The sequence below is a fragment of the Lissotriton vulgaris genome, chromosome 12 (assembly GCF_964263255.1).
Source record: "Lissotriton vulgaris chromosome 12, aLisVul1.2, whole genome shotgun sequence".
Classification (NCBI taxonomy): Eukaryota; Metazoa; Chordata; class Amphibia; order Caudata; family Salamandridae; genus Lissotriton; species Lissotriton vulgaris.
Genome location: NC_141700.1, coordinates 754,340,583 through 754,358,839, shown reverse-complemented (window position 1 = coordinate 754,358,839; position 18,257 = coordinate 754,340,583). Strand labels below are relative to the sequence as shown.

Below are 18,257 nucleotides of genomic sequence, written 5' to 3'. Positions count from 1 at the left end.
TCTGCAGGCATGTCCAGGTTCAACAAAACCAGATTTGAAGGAAGAGCATTCATGATGAGGAAGCTCGATTATGGACGAACTACCAATAACCCTGAGACAGTCAGGGGAACTATTACACTTCAGGAAGAGACTTAAAACGTGGCTCTTCTCAAACTAGTAGAACATGCTCAAGACACATCACTGGCCATGCTGCTGACATAACTAATACACTTAATGTCCGACACTTTGTGCCTGTAGGTGTGTAATACAGTGCCAGGATACCCGTGGTGTGACAGTGTGCTTTATAAATGACCCCAAAAAAATAACATACATTTATGCACATATATGTCAGATGACCACATCAATGTTACCCAATCCAACTGGCTTTTCAAACTATTTTTCAAAAAACTCCCGGTTAATCTTTGTATTGGACTGCGTGTCCCATTTCAAAATGAAAAGTCACAAGTGAAGGCTGTAAATATCCACTCCGTCTCCGATGAGACACTGGCAATGGGCACGTCAGTGTCCCAGTACGCCCCTTCGTGAGAACGGAAGCCTGCCAAGCTCCCAAGTCCTCTGAAGGTTGGACTGCTTTCAAAAGAGGAGTACTGGGTCAGCTGGCTCATTCCTATAGGCAAGGCTTGGGTTTCAGACCCATAGAAGAGGGAACTCTACCCTGCAACGGAGCAGGTGCCTTAGACCAGCACAGCCCTCAGTGCGTCAGGGAGGCAGCCTCTGGGACGTCCTATCAGTTTCACCTTGATCTCCACCTCGCATGGACCTCATTGCTCTGGAGTACACGGGTGGCCCTTTCTCAGCTGGTGGCAGGAGCAGCAACGCTTTCCCACCGCCCAGACCAATACAGTGAACCAGGACTGGCTGACCCGGCCACACATCACTGCTCGTGGAACCAGATGCCCTCTGGGAAGCAAAGATAAAAATAACTACTCCATCTCTCTTCTGCCTCTTCTCCTCCACTCTTCCCATCCTTACTTCCTCCGCCTGTTTCATTCCCGTGGTTTCTGCACCCCTGCAAGGTGCCCCCGTAAACGATCTTTACTTCCTTACTCATTCCTTGCACTGCAGCTCTCGCCACCTTTACTCCCTTCCTGCTGCGGCAGACCGCCTCCCGTGTTTTCTTTACCTCTATCGCTCTCCCAATAACCTGCTCTTTCCCTCTTAATTTCCAACCGCCCCCCTCCTACGACCTCTGGTACTCCCAGTGTTGGCTTCCATCCTTCTTCACTCTCCTCCCCTCCCCTCCCCAGGTAGCTTTCTGCTTTTTATAAATAAATCTTTCTCCATCGTCACCTCCCTTTGCTCTACTCTAACTCTGCCACTTTACTATCAGGCTTCCTTCCCACCACCTCCCTCTGATCACAGCATCCTTGTTTTGTAATTGTACCATCATCATCATCATCTTCCTCCTCCTCCCCACCGTCATTACTGGCCCTGGTTCCATCTCCCTCCTCCTAGTCTATCCAGGTTTATTTAATTCCTTTCCCGTTTTCCCTCGCAGCACTCCCTAAATGCTTCCGTTCCTTCCTCTCAGACATCTCCATCCTAGCTCACCCTCTCTTCTGCCTCCTCTCTGAAGGTACCGCATGTGTTACCCTCTCTTCTGCCTCCTCTCTGAAGGTACCGCGTGTGTTACCCTCTCTTCTGCCCTCCTCTCTGAAGGTACCGCGTGTGTTACCCTCTCTTCTGCCTCCTCTCTGAAGGTACCGCGTGTGTTACCCTCTCTTCTGCCCTCCTCTCTGAAGGTACCGCGTGTGTTACCCTCTCTTCTGCCTCCTCTCTGAAGGTACCGCGTGTGTTACCCTCTCTTCTGCCTCCTCTCTGAAGGTACCGCGTGTGTTACCCCCTCTTCTGCCTCCTCTCTGAAGGTACCGCGTGTGTTACCCCCTCTTCTGCCTCCTCTCTGAAGGTACCGCGTGTGTTACCCTCTCTTCTGCCCCCTCTCTGAAGGTACCGCGTGTTACCCTCTCTTCTGCCTCCTCTCTGAAGGTACCGCGTGTGTTACCCTCTCTTCTGCCTCCTTTCTGAAGGTACCGCGTGTGTTACCCTCTCTTCTGCCTCCTCTCTGAAGGTACCGCATGTGTTACCCTCTCTTCTGCCTCCTCTCTGAAGGTACCGCGTGTGTTACCCTCTCTTCTGCCTCCTCTCTGATGGTACCGCGTGTTACCCTCTCTTCTGCCTCCTCTCTGAAGGTACCGCATGTGTTACCCTCTCTTCTGCCCTCCTCTCTGAAGGTACCGCATGTGTTACCCTCTCTTCTGCCCTCCTCTCTGAAGGTACTGCGTGTGTTACCCTCTCTTCTGCCTCCTCTCTGAAGGTACCGCATGTGTTACCCTCTCTTCTGCCCTCCTCTCTGAAGGTACCGCATGTGTTACCCTCTCTTCTGCCCTCCTCTCTGAAGGTACTGCGTGTGTTACCCTCTCTTCTGCCTCCTCTCTGAAGGTACCACATGTGTTACCCTCTCTTCTGCCTCCTCTCTGAAGGTACCGCGTGTGTTACCCTCTCTTCTGCCTCCTCTCTGATGGTACCGCATGTGTTACCCTCTCTTCTGCCCTCCTCTCTGAAGGTACCGCATGTGTTACCCTCTCTTCTGCCCTCCTCTCTGAAGGTACTGCGTGTGTTACCCTCTCTTCTGCCTCCTCTCTGAAGGTACCGCATGTGTTACCCTCCCTTCTGCCCTCCTCTCTGAAGGTACCGCATGCGTTTCCCTCTCTTCTGCCCTCCTCTCTGAAGGTACTGCGTGTGTTACCCTCTCTTCTGCCTCCTCTCTGAAGGTACCGCGTGTGTTACCCTCTCTTCTGCCTCCTCTCTGAAGGTACCGCATGTGTTACCCTCTCTTCTGCCTCCTCTCTGAAGGTACCGCATGTGTTACCCTCTCTTCTGCCCTCCTCTCTGAAGGTACCGCATGTGTTACCCTCTCTTCTGCCCTCCTCTCTGAAGGTACCGTGTGTGTTACCCTCTCTTCTGCCTCCTCTCTGAAGGTACCGCGTGTGTTACCCTCTCTTCTGCCTCCTCTCTGAAGGTACCGCATGTGTTACCCTCTCTTCTGCCCTCCTCTCGGAAGGTACCGCATGTGTTACCCTCTCTTCTGCCCTCCTCTCTGAAGGTACCGTGTGTGTTGTCTGAACCCGAGGCAGTGATGCAGGTAAATGTAAATACATTTATTGTTTCAATTAATAAAAATTGTTACAAAAGGCTGTCTATGGTGTGTCCTTCCACGCACTTTTTTTTCTCTCATTAATAAAAACAACATTGTATCATTTCATTTAGTACATTTCAAACAGTTACACAGGGCAAAATGTAGGAATCCATAAAATTTGATATAAGCTTGCTGATTTGGGTCTGTGGTCTGCCTTTAGACCAAGGCTCAATCTTTGCCTATAAATTCTTTAAATTGACGTGCAAAATTAGCTAACGTGGCCAGTTCCATGGGGATCTCGGAGTTAAAAAGAAGTTTCATTGCATCTTGGCACGTAAGGATACCGTATTTTAAAACAAAGGTTGTAATAAAGTGCAATGTGCGTGACTCAGTTGAGGGCAGATACAAACAAGGTGGGTCAAAGACTCCTCGCACTTATGACACAATCTGCAAGAGGTGACCCCCCTAGGGATTTCCAGCAAATGTTTGTCTTTTATTGGCATGACCATTAGTCTGACTGACAGGATTTACTTTAGTATTGATTTGTTCAGAGACGATTCAAGATATGGCTGCCTAGTTTTGTCCTTGTAGGAGCTGGCTAAAATCCAGATGTTGCTGCTAGAGAACTCTATGACACCCAAGTCGTCTCGCTTGGATAATAGTCTTACTTGTTTCCTTAAAATGTTTTTTAGAGATACCGATTGATGAATAAAATAACCCCAATTGGACAAATCAAGATGCAGTTCAGTGAGGGCAGTAGATAGGGCATCTGCCCAAGGATTTCTTCCTTTTGTGAAAATTTCTTTCAGGGTTGCTTTCATTGTGTTTGGAGGGGCTGCACATGTACCTCGGTAATAACAGATTATCGAAGCCCAGTGTTCGTAAGATTGTTTGCTTAGACCAAATTCCAGCCATACTAAAGCATTCCGGGCATGGGCAGGTATCTGGAAAATCTGTTTAAATGCTTGGCAATTGGCAGACTCCATGATGTTAATTAGTGCCCCACCAAAGACTAATTGCCCATAAGAAACTGAGGGAAGTAACTTGGCTTTTATAACCTTTCGGTTGTGCTGCACAGTTTGGAGTTGAGTTTGCAGAGGGTGTACGTCACAGCCTTGGCTTTTGATTCTATAGATGCAACATGTGCTGTAGGCTTGCCATTGATCATGATCCAAACCCTCAGATAATTAAACTTAGCTGTACTTATTTTCAGGTTGCTCAATTTCCATTAATATTTGAGTTTGTTACCATATTTTCCAAAGATCACTAAGTTTATTTTACTAGCGTCTGCTGTCAATTCATTTTTTTCTCATTGTATTTACTTAATGCGTCCAGTGCAATTTGCAGGCCCGTCTTCGTGTGGTCCATTAATACCATGTCATCAGCAGATTGCATTAAAAACAGTTTGGTCAGCCCAATTTTGGATGCCAACAGGTTGGCTTTTGATATTGATTTGCCATGGTCTGATGTATACAAGTTAAAAAGTAAAGGTGCCAATAGGCAACCTTTTTTCAGCCCTCGGTCCCTCAGTCTGTGTATACTTTCTTTGTTGCTGTGTTCCGGGTTAGTTTGACGCGTGCCCACGTTCTGGTGTAGAGGGCAATGATGGCGTTCAGCAGCGTAGTTGGGATCCCCCAGTTTTATCATTTTTACCACAGTAAATTCCTATTGACACAGTTGAACGCCGCAGAGTAGTCAATGAAGCATGCAAAAAGGGGGCGCTGCTTTTCCCGGGTGGACTGCTCTACCAGGTAGTCTAGGGCTAGAATGTTATCCAATGTTAATGCCCCTGCCCTGAAGCCAGATTGGTAGACTGGTACTATTCCATCCTCATTAGCCCAGTTTTGTAGATCTTGTAAGAGAATACTTGCGTATGCCTTTGCCTCGATATCCAGAAGGGCTATCATCCTGTAGTTGGTTGGATCTCCAGTGTCACATTTTGTATGGATTAGTTGTAGTATGTATAGGCATTTATATAGCGCACTACTTACCCGGAGGGTCCCAAGGCGCTTCGACCGCTGCGAAACCCTTCCTGGCTTCCCTGAGAGATGGTCCCTTAATGGGTATCTCCAGGGTGAGACCAGGCATCCCCGGCGGTCTGGTGGGGCCGTTAGTGAAGATGAGGCAAGCTAATGCCCAGAGTTGCCGAGTGTGATCGCTGATCAGAGTGGGCACCGAGACGAGAGAATTATCGAGTCCGCTGACCCTGGTCCAGAAACCTGCCGCGCCGGGAATCGAACCCTGGTCCCGGGCCGTCCTCTGCTCTCGGGTCTGCCGCCTCTAACCAGTGAGCCACACTACTTCACTAGTAGGGAACCTTTCCAGGCTTCGGGGATTAAGGAGTTAATCATACAGAATAATAATAAATACATAAATAAATAAGAAGAGTACAGTTGCCCAGAATACGTGGTCCTCTTTGAATAGGTGTTCAGGTGGGCCGTTGGACCCTGGGGCTCCGTTGCTTCTGATGTTCTTTAATATTATTAGCACACGGTTGTGCACATCAAGAGGTTTGCTTGTTTCTTCCGTGATGGTTTGATTTGCCCCGTTTTTTTTACCAGTGACATTGTGCGGGCTAGTGCTTGTAAATGATCTTTGTTGATAGTCAGGAAGGGTATTGTAAGAAGACTTGCATTAGAGTGTTTTCACATGGTTGATCCATGTGTGACTTGTAACTCCATTTCGCCGGTAATGGCCGTCCCCGGACAGCATGTTGATGTATAGCCAAAATTCTGATTGTCTACTTGGGATTAAGACTGTGGATGGACAGCCATTGGGAATCTTTTTGTTGCCCTTTGAGGTCCATATGTTTCTTATATGTGTGTTCTTGGCTGTCTGCCGTTTTTGGATTCCTGTTTCATCTCTCACACGTTTGTTGTTGCGATTGGCTTGTCTCAATGCCTTCTTGCTTAGTTGAATTTTTTTACACCTTGGCTGATATTGGCAGCACACCCTTTCTTTGGATTCTGACCGATGGTTTGGTTTTATGCCTAGCAGAAGTTGGTACAGCTCCGGCACCAGTTTTGACCATTTTGCGGGTATGTTCCCCTCAATGTAGTCAATGCAAAGTATTGGCCTATTGTTTTTCCAGGCTACCAGGTGTGTCGATTTTATTCCACTTTAGTCGATTTAGGCATGTGTGTATTTCCTCCCCATTAGATGCACCCAGGGGAATAATGTGCTTAAGGAAATAGCTGTGAACAGTGAGAGATGATCACTGGTCTGCTGTACTGGTTTCTACCACTTGTTCTCGTAGGCAATAGCTCATAAAAATGTGATCAATGCTTGATTTGGGTTTTTCCCCGGCAATCTTTAATTGTAGTGAAGTTTGCGACGTGTGCCTCTTATACGGACCTTAGTCTGCAAGTGTTTAGGAATGTATTAAGCAAATTACCAGCGGGGTCCCTAGGTGGTAGGGGGTCTGTTTCTATTTCCAAGTTGAGAGTGTTGAATTTGCCGACCATTATTATCCCGCAATTCGGGTAATTGCTGAACAGTTCATCCAGTGTGTCGACCAGTTCCCTCATCTTGCCATGACCCAGGTTGTCTTTGCTATTGAAGTAAACCTTCAATAGTAGCAACCGTATTGGGGACCCATTCAGTTTTAGGTCTTGCAAATGTAAGGCTTGGACCATGTCTGAGCTTATTGGGGATTTTGCTGATGTTATGGTAGTACCCAAGCTTACGAATATGAATAGTCCCCCTGGTGGCCTTCTGAATACATTGTACTTTTTTGCCGGGTGTTGAAATTCCTGGGGCGTTGGTAGACAGGCCCGCCCGCTGGCCCCTAGACCCACGACACTGGGTCTCAACTCCCCGGCCACGCAAAGGCTGGGTAGCTTGTGCGGCCCTGTGGCTCGGGTGGAATGTGGTGGGGCACCCCTTCCGTGGCCAACGAAAGCGGCCAAAAGCAAACTGCATGGGGCGAGAGGTTGCTGCGAAGCCCAAGGATCCAACCGTAGCCCTAGAGCCCTTGAAATGCTTGAGCGCGCTGTCCACCTTGTCACCAAACAGGCGACGGCCATCAAAGGGCATGTCCAAAAGGGTAGATTGGACCTCCCCTGAGAAGCCAGACGTTCTTAGCCAGGTTTAGCGCCTCAGGGCTACTGACGTGAAAGCTGTTCTATTCAGCGAGTCAGTGGCACCCAGCCCACACCGGATGGGGAACTTTGCTGCGTATTGACCCTCAGCAACAGCGCAGGTGAGCACAGCCCAGGCCTCCTCCGGGAATTGCAGCAGCACTTGCGCAACCATATCCTACACCGTGTGTGTGTGTAACGGCCCAAGAGACATGCAGTGTTCACCGACCCCAGTCCTAAGCTGGCAGAAGAAAACATCTTCTTCCCACGATGGTCCAGTTTCTTGGATTCCCTATCAGGAAGAGCAGTAGGGAATGCGCCCTTTGAGGATGAGGCTTGGACCACCAAGCTCTCTGGGGTAGGGTGTTCGGAGAGGAAAAGTGGAATACACAAGATGATGGACAGAATGTTGCACAATGGCAAAACATTCACCCCTAGTCACAGATCGGGGATTAATCCATTGTTATTTTTTGGGGGGAGGAGCCAAGATGGCGACGGGAGCGGACGTGTAGTCCCTCGGCTCCTCGGTCCTTCGTCCCTCGCGACGATATCCTGAACTCTATCCTGCCTCTGTGTGCTAGCGAGAGGACGGCAAGCGAGCGCGGCACTGGCTGGTGCTTCCACCGATGTCCCTGCCTGCCTGGATCCCGGTATATTACCGAGTGTTTGGCGGAGTCCGTCCCTACCCCCGTGACCGAGACCAAGGATGGGATGCAGATATGGCGGCCGCCGGAGCTACGAGGGGTTGCTGATGCAGAGCGAACCTGGCGTTCTGACTGGCGCTTCTGTTTGTTAATGTATGCGCCTACCCTCACCCCGTTCACTGTGTGCAAGCCGACCGGGAGTCCTCGCGGAGGCCGCTCCTTTTGAGATCCACAGGTGAGGTGCGCGGCGCTACCCCTGTAATGGCGGACATCCGAACACCGTAGCCTCCCTATAAGCCTGCTAACGCTCCGGCTTGATTCATGTGAGCTATATCATTGATCGCCCACTGCTTGAAGATCTGCTCTGAGACGGCGACCTGAGTCCCTTTTGCTATGCGCTATTCCCCCAATGAGGCTGCTACGATGGCTGGACCGGCTGCGCTGACTACCAGCACCGCTTTTGATACGCACTGGACTGATCTGTGTGGCCCCGGGCACTATACTGACTTTGGAGCCGTGCCTGAGCTCGTGGAGAAGATGAATCCCCCGGCCGCTCTCACTTACAACTCTATCCTCGGTGCACTATACAACTTGCGGGCGGACATGCGTGAAGGCTTTCTGTCGCTGGGCAAGAGAATTGATGCCGTCACGCCCGGGGTGGATTTTACACCATTGGTCTTATTTCCTCGCCGAGATGCTCTGCTGGTGCTGAGCCCAGACCGGGCTACAATGTTACCTCACGAGTGCCCTATACCCTGGCGCCTTGACAGTGCTGGCGCAAGCGTTCTAATACCTGCTTTTTCCATCAGCGCTACACTGTATCCATCTCTTTCGGAACTCGTAAACTCTGCCTTGACTTTACTACCGCTGGGAATAGCGCCGCAGACGCAGAATCTGGTTGCTTTGATTGCTCACGCTCTGCTGGCCTTTCTTCAGACTTTTCTTATTTTGCTACACCGGTTGGCACCACTTCGGGACTTTTATGGATCTGGTCGGGAATGGACCCATCCATTTTGTCTTGTAATAACAGCTCCCTGCCAGGAGCGGCCATCTTGTTCCTTTGTTCTCCTAGTGGAGGTTGCCCCACGAGGGCACTGGCGGGGGAGGCATGAACGGTCTGGCCAGGGTTAGCGGACTGCACTTGGTAGATTATGCATTCCTGGCTAACGATATCTCGGACTGCAGCGTTCCTATAAAGTGTACGAATGTGTCTCTATATGGTCTATATGACGCTCGTAGCCCACTGCTTTCGCTGATATACGTGTGGGGAAGTGACGGACTGGGTTTGATTGGCGGGTGGGGACTCGGGACGGGCCACCTACTCAGTGCGTCCTGTTGCGATATAGGTGGTCTCTCCCTACTTTATTCAATGCTGTATTGTTATTCCTCTTATTATGTATAGGGTAGTAGATGTGGTATGGCTGGGGTGTCCGGGGGACTTAGTACTTGGTGGGCTCCTCCCCTCCTTTTTCTTCTTTCTTGGGAGTTTCCCTTCTGTGGGTCACTTGGGGCGACAGGCACGTTAGTGGGGAGGGAGGGCCGTAGTCTCTCAACGTGCAGGGTGGGGGGGTGGGGTCTTTATTTTTTCTTTCCCTTTTTCTGTTCCTATGGCCCTTTTTTCTCTTTCTATCTCTTACTTCTTTTTTCCTTCTTGTCTATCTTGGGTCAGATGGGGGGTTGGGTTTGGTTCTGTCCGGGGCGATTCTTGCGCTTTGCGTCTAGGTCTTACTATATGGTTTATTGTTTCTCCGACCAAGATATTGATTTGTATGCATAGCCACTGAATAATTACATCTTTTGCTCTTACTTCCCTTCAATGCGATTGTTTGAGGGCGCTTTTCCTCCCACGAATTCTCCCATGTAATAATGTACTTATTATGTGTCATCGTATCCTTTTATTGCTGCTATACAATGTTCCCTCTAATATCCTATTATACCGTGGACAACTTAGAATGTAACTCCTGAGGTGATATACTGACTGGGCGGGCGCCAATTGGGGCGACATGTATTTTTGCGCTTGTGTATCCTTACTGTAATGATTCACGTCAGTATTTTTATAATGATGGTTCATTTCTGGTTATCCCTTTCTGTGGTTCGCCCACCCAGCTACCCGACCTGACCTTAGGGCGATTCGTCAAAATTAGAAAATGAAACCTCTCTATCCTTTTCCTTTGGTCCCTCGCCAGTCCATTGTAGTGTCGCTATTTTTGTCATCTAATTTAGCACGGGGTACCTTGGAAGATTGTATATTGTCATGGCGGCCGGCCCGCAGTGGTTGTAGGCAGACGCTGTGTACTGTGCTTGCGATAAATAAAGGTTTTCAAAAAAAAAAAAAAAAAATCCATTGTTATTTTGCTCACCAAGCCACCCCAGTTCAGACATGTCCATATGCAAATCAGTCTTGACTCTGTGCCTCATGGGAACAGTCCAGCCCGAACTGCCAAGCCGTGTCTTCCCTGGACCAGAATCAAGCATCCTAGGACCGGTTTCAGGCTATCAGCCGTCTTCAGCCAGGATAGCTTGACTCCAGTGGCTTACTGAGCACGGGACCCACGTCTGGGCATACCCTTCCCACATCGGGTGAACAGCAAAATACACAAGATGATGGACGGAATGTTGCACAATGGCAAAACATTCACTCCCAGTCACAGATCTGGGTTTAATCCATCATTATTTTGCTCACCAAGCCACCCCAGTTCAGACATGGCCATATGCAAATCAGTCTTGAGCCTGTGCCTCATTGAACAGTCCAGCCCGAACTGCCAAGCTGTGTCTTCCCTGGAGCGAAATCAAGCATCCTAGGACCGGTTTCTGGCTATCAGCCGTCTTCAGCCAGGATAGCTTGACTCCAGTGGCTTAGTGAGCGGGAGAGGAAAAGTGGGTCGCCCCGGTGCCGGGCGTTGGGCAATCATCCTATCCACAAAGTCCCCTGTGCTGGGCATGGACCAAGTGCCCAGAAGGATGTATGTGAGGGCCTCATTAAACTGCAGCAGGGGCTCAGAAGAGGCTGCTGCAGCCTGAAGCACCTCAGTCAGTCGGTTAGTCCTGACAGCCACTGTAGGAAGCTCGAGGCCCAAGGCCTCAGCTGCCCTACGCACCACCACACAGTAGGAGGCTCCCTCCTCCGTAGCCACGGTAGGGGGAGAAAGCATATCAAGGTCTTATGTAGTATCCAGACCACTGGCATCTGCCAACTCCTCTAGCCAGTCCAGCTCTTCAAGTTGGTCTGCTAGAGGTTCAACAGGCCCCTCCCAGTCCTCCTCACCCTCCTCTGGCTGCCATTCAAGGCGGTAGGGAAGGCCAGAAATGAACAGTGGGACAAATATACCCTCCGGCGCTGGTACCTACGTCGCTCCGGCGCAGTGTCCATATCTGGGGTGAGGCTGGGGTCCACGCCATTAGAGGGCACAACTGGCGTCGGGCGTTGCCACTGGAATCAGCACCGGGGAAGGTACAGTGAGGTTGACCGGCGCCGATCCAGATCCAGGCCGGGATCCACGGGTGCCCTGCGGTGCCGGAGCCGCCTGCATCAAAGGCCAAGGGCCCCCACCCAAGTTTTTGGGGCCCGAAGGCGCACCTGCAGAGTCGGGCTACCCAAAGATGCTGTGCAGCGCTTCATAAAACTGGCACAGCTAGGCAGGGGACGCTCCGGCTTCGGGAAAAGGAGGGAAGCGTGCAGCCGTCCCAGAGGGCTCCAAGGAAAGAGCCGGAGAGCGACGATGCTCCAGGTCCCGCCGCGTGTCAGACGGGGAAATGGTGAAGAGCGATGATGCTTCTTCGCATTCTTCTAGTGGTCCAACTTACCTGAGGAGTGAGAAGACTTCGATGACAAATGGTATTGGCTCTGCGACCGTTCCCGCAACCTTCCCCTCGACCGGGACCTCGAACAGCGCAGTGCGGACTGACGGACCTCCAAGAGCTTTTGGGACTGCTCCCGCCAAGACTACGGATTCATGGCCCGGCAGTCAGAGCACGACTTCGGATCGTCATCGCGCTCGAGGCACCTGAGTCATACAAGGTGCGGATCCGTGACAGACATCAATCAGGAGTCACAAGGCTTAAAGCCGGTCCGACGATGGGTCATCCCTCATGCTACCAGGAGTCGATAGACTCAAAAAGACGTTGAAAAAGGTTAGTAAAAATACGACTATGGGGCAAGCTTTCTCCGGATCTGCGCTGGCTGACACGCAAAAAAGAAAGAACTGATGTCAGCGTGCAAGGGCAACGTCTAAGTAGACACCACATCACTATCCCGGCGACCACGACGCAGACAACAGATGCAGAGTCGACTGACGCCACCAACCGACGCGGAGGGGTACTGCGAAGAAAAAATTTCTCTGGATCCAGCTGATGTCTGGGGGTCATTCTAAGGTAAGGACTCTATAACTAATGGTCTCTTTCAGATAAGAGGGTTCTCAGGTGGCACTTCCGTCACACAAGGTGAAGGGCAATTAATAAGTGCTAAGAGGGTTCACTAGTGGCATCTCTATCACACAAGGTGAAGGGCCATTAACAGATAAGAGGGTTCTCTAGTAACAACTCCGTCACAAGAGGTAAACTGAGATTAACAGCTTTTATGAGTGTTCTCGAGTAGCAACTCCGCCACCAGAGGTGAAGGGCGATGAACAAATAAGAGGGTTCTCTGGCCGCACCTCCGTCACACGAGGTAAAGGGCAATTAACAGCTGTTAAGAGGGTTCTCTGGTGGCACCTTCTTCACATAACGTGAAGGGCAAGTAACAGATAAGAAGTGGGTTCTCTGGCAGCACCTCCGACACACGAGCTAAAGGGCAATTAACAACTATTAAGATAGCCCTTTGGCGACACATCTGTCACACCGGGTAATGGGCGATTAACAAATAAGAGAGTTCTCTAGTGGTGCCTCATCACATGAGCTGTTAAGAGGGTTCACTGGTGGCACCTCCGTCACATGAGGTAAAGGGCGATTAACAGATCAGAGGGTTCACTGGTAGCACCTCCGTCACATGAGGTAAAGGGCGATTAATAGATCAGAGGGTTCTACAGTGGCACCTCCGTCTTAGGAGGCAAAGGGGGATTAACAGATCAGGAGGTTCTCTGGTGGCACCTCCGTCACACGAGGTAAACATAGATTAACACCTGTTAACACCAACAGTTGAGAGTAAGTAATGCAGTTTGCACTATTCCCCTTAATCTCACCCACCATCAGCAGACATGACTAGTTTGTCATAATTTAATCACGGATTGCAAAAAAAAATACAAAAGCTAAAGGCATAATTTGAAATGGCATGATAATCCAACACTTATAACAATTTACGTATCAAATATAGTAAATTCCATCAGCTCATGTGAGCTTAGCATTCATGGTGACCATGTGCAGAGTACAATCAAGGCATCACCCCGATAAAAGTCACATAGGACTAAACTCCATCACCAGCTGCAAATTCTAGTCACACATTGCCCCGTGATGTCTATGTATTATTTGCACCCACCCACTCTACAATAGTGCCATCTTTCTTGGCCAGGCGCTTATTTACATGTCGTGCCATGCGCTGGTGGAGGGAAGTTTACTGAGCCCTTCCTCCTTTTAACTGGCACACATGGCACCAAGGACCCCAAGAGGCAGAATAAAGCCAGTTCTAGGCACTCCAGTACCACAGCACGGTATTGGTCAATAAATGTAGCTTCCCTTCCACTTCTGGCTTCAGCCTTTGAGTCAACAACTCACCCGGCTTCGAACATTCCATTATCTTGTGTGAAGCTGCCATCTATTACAATTTACACTACCTTTGGGGAGCCAGCTACGTATATGAACTGGTGTGCGGTACAGCCAAACGAAATAGCAAAATTGAGTTCTCTTAATATCCGAGCCCTTCAGAAGAGTGTGAATTTTTGGCATAATTGAATAAGCTCTTGTCTCTCATGGAATAAGTCGAACCCCAAGTAAGAACGGACTCAAGCATTTCTTTAGAAATGGCTTTGACTGTAGATAATCTCTCCTTAGCCCGTCTAAGACACGTCCAAGTGGACCTTGATTAGACCATAACCACTCACACAGCTGCAGGTATTTAAAAGACCTTGCAATCAAACTCCCTTCGCTATGAACCTGCCCATGTCAAAAGCCACAGTTCACCCCCATGATCCCTCATACAGCTCAGGTGGGAGAGACAAGGTGGACTGTGTAACGTCCCTGCTGCCTACGCTCAATGAACTTAGGAGGCAGGCAATGAGGCAAACGGAAGCTAGTGCCAGCAATACAAGCACGCCGATTGGCTGAGCCAAACCTGGATATCCATACATCTGGTAATTCCTTTCCTGTACCTGTTGTGCCCAATATTACAACCCAATGGAAGACTTGGCCCCATAGAGCCGGTGTACCCTCCCCGACACGCTCTGCCTAATGACTGGGAGGGCTAGACACAATACGATTGTCTTGTGACTTCCTCTTGTAGTCCTGGCTTACTCCTGGATTCAAGAAGTAAACCAAGGGTAAGCGAGGAGTACTGCAAGGGTGAGTCCCCCTTACAGCAACTATGCACACAGCTGCCATGAAAACCCTCCGCAATTCTCCCAACCCTCCCCCCCCCCCCCCCCCCCCACCCCCCCACCACTCTCGCTTTCTAATGGCAGCACAGTTAGAGACAGAACAGCAGCAGAAGACCGGTCTCGCGACAGGCCGCATCAGCCGGCGTGGACGCACCTTGACCGTGTAGTTGAAGTGCTTGGCGGTCCGCAGGAAGCGCTGGTAGCCCTCGGTCTCCTCGGTGGCGGCTGTGAGGACAAGCAGCTTCTCTGTGGGGAGAAAGGAGACAGCAGGTTAGAGTGTCCGTCCCTGAATGAGGATGGTGTTATGGCAGCGCGCGCGAGGAATGCCAGCGTGAACCGGATGTGATAGGCCAGCGAGCACGCGGCGGTGAAGGCGCGACCCTTGTGTGACGTGTGACGTGGGAGGAATGCCAGCATGGCGGAGGTATGTTTCGTGGCATGCGTGAGGAATGCCAGCAAGGCGGTGGTATGTTTCGTGGCATGTGTGAGTAATGGGATGTTACATTAGTGAGTGTCAAAGGGGTGGTGTGAGGGGAGCTCGCACAGAGGGGCCCCTGTCTCTCGGCACTCAGCTTCCGGAGGCCAGCGAGGCAGGTTAAAAAAATAACGAGCTCAAATGACGGAAAATGAATGAAAAACCAAATCAAAGAGCATTCAGATGCCAAGAAGAGGCCCGTCTGGAGGCGCGGCAAAGACAACCTAAAATGACACCGGCCAGGAGACATCTCCTCAGCCGCTTCCATGACAGCGAGGGGGCCTGGGCAAGAAACAGTGAACCCACTGGAGCGGGGCCTCAGCCTGGCACTAGACCTCACAGCAAGGAGCGCTCTCTAGAACAGGGCAAAGATTACAGACTGTGCACTAAACACAGGAGGCCCAATGTAGCAATCATTCCCCTGCTTGAGTACAGTTTGTGACCGCCAAGAGCCAGATTTTTTTTGTCCCCATCACAGGCAGGGCCTGCCATCAAAGATGCTTCTGTCCCATCAAAGCACACATGCTCCTGCCTAACCTTCCAGGGAATGACCCTTGACCTCCTCACTATACACGTGTCTCTCGCAAGAGAAACCTTTCTAAACCTCTTCGTGCACAGACTGCCATGGGATACCGTTATCATCAGTGCTGCGAGTGCAGTGGCACCGGGCCAGGAGTCTGAGAGGCCCACTCAAAGGGTTGTAGTAGGTAATGAGGACAATTTCCTTGCTTGCACCAAGGCCCCTAGCACCTTAGCTACGACAATGCACGTGACAGCACAGGGCAGTGATCACCAAGAAAAGAACCTGTACCATACTACACACAGTTTTTGAACTATCACACTAGACTCCTCTTGAGGGGGGTCAAGATTTAACATACACTTACAATTTGAGGGCTATTCGAAGTGTTCCCTCCCATACCAACAGCCATGGGTGCTATAAGTTAACCACAATGGAGTTCAGAAGGTGAATGAACAATAAGATGCCTTCAGATTTAGCTTTTTTATCTCGTCACAAAATTCAAATGTCAAATTATATATTTTGGCAAATTACTGCTTATTCTTTTACCATGGGAATTGGTTTTTACTTCTCTTTCTGGGACTGTGGAGTGAAAGTATTTTACAACATGAACTGTTAACTGATAGTCTTCCTGGGAAAAGAAAGGCTATATATATAGGATGTAAATATTTTCTAATGCACAACAAAAGTTAAATGCCTGTAAATGAAATGTGCAAATATTTCAAAATATATCAGCAGTTACGAAAGCTGAAATGAAGCATTTTCTTTGTAATTCTGAACTGTGATGTAAAAAAAGATGTTAATAAGATCAAAAGCAAAATACTTTACTTGGCATTGAGCAAATGATAAATATTCACTGAAATCCAATTTCCACACATTATTATTTGCGCACTGTATAATTTTATCCGTTATACTGTGTAAATTTAGGGGCAATTTCAATGGAAAATGTGTCTGCAAATGACAGTGCATTACCACACCATGCTTTAGTAATATGTTGGTGACAGTCTGCTTCAAAGTGTACCACCAGCTACTGACCTTACCACACTCGTGCTGAATTGAAGTGCCTCATTTGCTACACTTGTATTTTTGTGTGATGCTTGGATTTTTCACAATCTTTATACTTTCGGTGATGTAAAATTGATGGCAGTGCCCACATGCCCACATCCTGAAACTTGTTCCAGCACCACATCCAACACAGCATGACCTCATACAGTGACTGGTGCAACAACAGATGGACACAACTAAGAGGGTCCAACCAGATATAGGCAGGCACTCACTCCATCATCCTAAAGTGACTATAGAGCTAACACTGAGGGTAGTGGAAGCCAGTCAGAGGGACAGACAATGTCTGCTCGAGGATAAAGGCCTTTCGGCAAGACTACCTGTAAGGCTATCAAACAACACACCAAGCTTCCCAGCAGTCCCTCCCTCATTCTGGCACATTAAAAGTCAGCGCTTCCAAGGTATCCAGGTCAGATCCCAGAGGATTGTGCACACAACAGGTGCTTCTGAAAAGGCAAGTGCCACAAAGGGTTTCCTTGCATTGATTCTTCAGGTGTGCCTCCCCAAGGTGTAGCTCCAAGTATCAAAAGCTCCGAAGATGAGCTTGCCCTTTTAAGGTCAGTAGAGGAGACCGGATGAACAGTGGGAACTCTCATAGCAGAGTGGTCACACGGGACAGCTTTGGGTGGTACCTGGAAGTCACTGAGTCAATAAAATGCTGACTGCCGGACCACAGGAGGTATACGAAAACCCAATGCTCCTGTAGATGCATCACCTCCTGTGGGAAGAGCCAAGTCCAACAGCCTTGAATTAAACTAAGAAAGGTGTTCCAATACCTGCAAAAGGTTGTCTGCCTGAAAAGTGTGCGTGCTTCAAAAAGGAAACTATCATAGCCCAAGTGATAAACACAATTCATGCCAAACCAGATGTTAAATAGATTCAAATGCTAGATCCTCAATTAAAGCCACAAAACACCAATTTAAAGCAGAGTGAAAAGGTAATTCATTTAATCAAATAACAGTATGCAGTGATGTGGATTTATTGTTTGGGGTCAAGGGCAACACGTTTTCATGTGTATTTTGTCCTTGGGACATGTAGGCCGAACCCCTTGCAGCACAAACCCTTTGGCTGCCAGTTTGCTGTACCACGTTATGGCAGTAATATTTTTGCCTATATGTTAATGCTTTTCAAACTTGTATTTATGGTTCATTAATTGAAAGCCTTTATTATTAGGGTGAGCGCTCTAAGTAAATGTTGTAAGCTCCGACTGCACTACTGACAGTGATTCCAGTATAAAAATGTGTACATACGTTTTCAAAGTTTAGCAATATGAGGCTATGTATAATGCTTAAACAACAGGGGGTGGTGATGGACAGAGTTTCTGAATTAAGCAGAATACTCTCACTCAGTCAAGAGATCAGGGCTTAATCCAACACCGTTTTTTAGCTCACTGCACCATCCCAGCTCAGAACCTGGCTATATGCCAATTCTTTCACTGGGAAGGAAACAATTCAAGCAAGCCGGGCCGAAGACGGCTGAAATGCCAGAAACCGGTCCCCGGAAGCTTGTTTCCTTCCCAGTGAAAGAATTGGCTTGGTAGTTTGGTTTGCCCTGTTCCCATGATGCACTGGGCCAGGGACAGACTAATTTGCATATAGCCAGGTTCTGAGCTGAGATGGTGCAGTGAGCTAAAAAACGGTATTGGATTAAGCCCTGATCTCTTGACTGGGTGAGAGTATTCTGCTTAATTCAGAAACTCTGTCCATCACCACCCCCTGTTGTTTAATTATGTATAATGCTCCCAGACTGCTCTCTGATTTGATGCGTATATTTGCAGAAGCTTAAAAACAAGATTGATAATTATTTGCTTTCAAAATAAA

At 49.0% G+C, this 18,257-nt stretch overlaps 1 protein-coding gene across 1 annotated transcript in view; it reads right to left on the bottom strand.

Moving 5' to 3' along the window:
• PLOD3 (procollagen-lysine,2-oxoglutarate 5-dioxygenase 3) overlaps positions 1-18,257 on the bottom strand; it is a 294,630-nt gene that overhangs the window by 200,003 nt on the left and 76,370 nt on the right. The window contains exon 2 of the mRNA XM_086946045.1: positions 14,538-14,629. Coding sequence (XP_086802171.1) covers positions 14,538-14,629 — 92 coding nt within the window. The remainder of the gene's footprint in view (positions 1-14,537; positions 14,630-18,257) is intronic.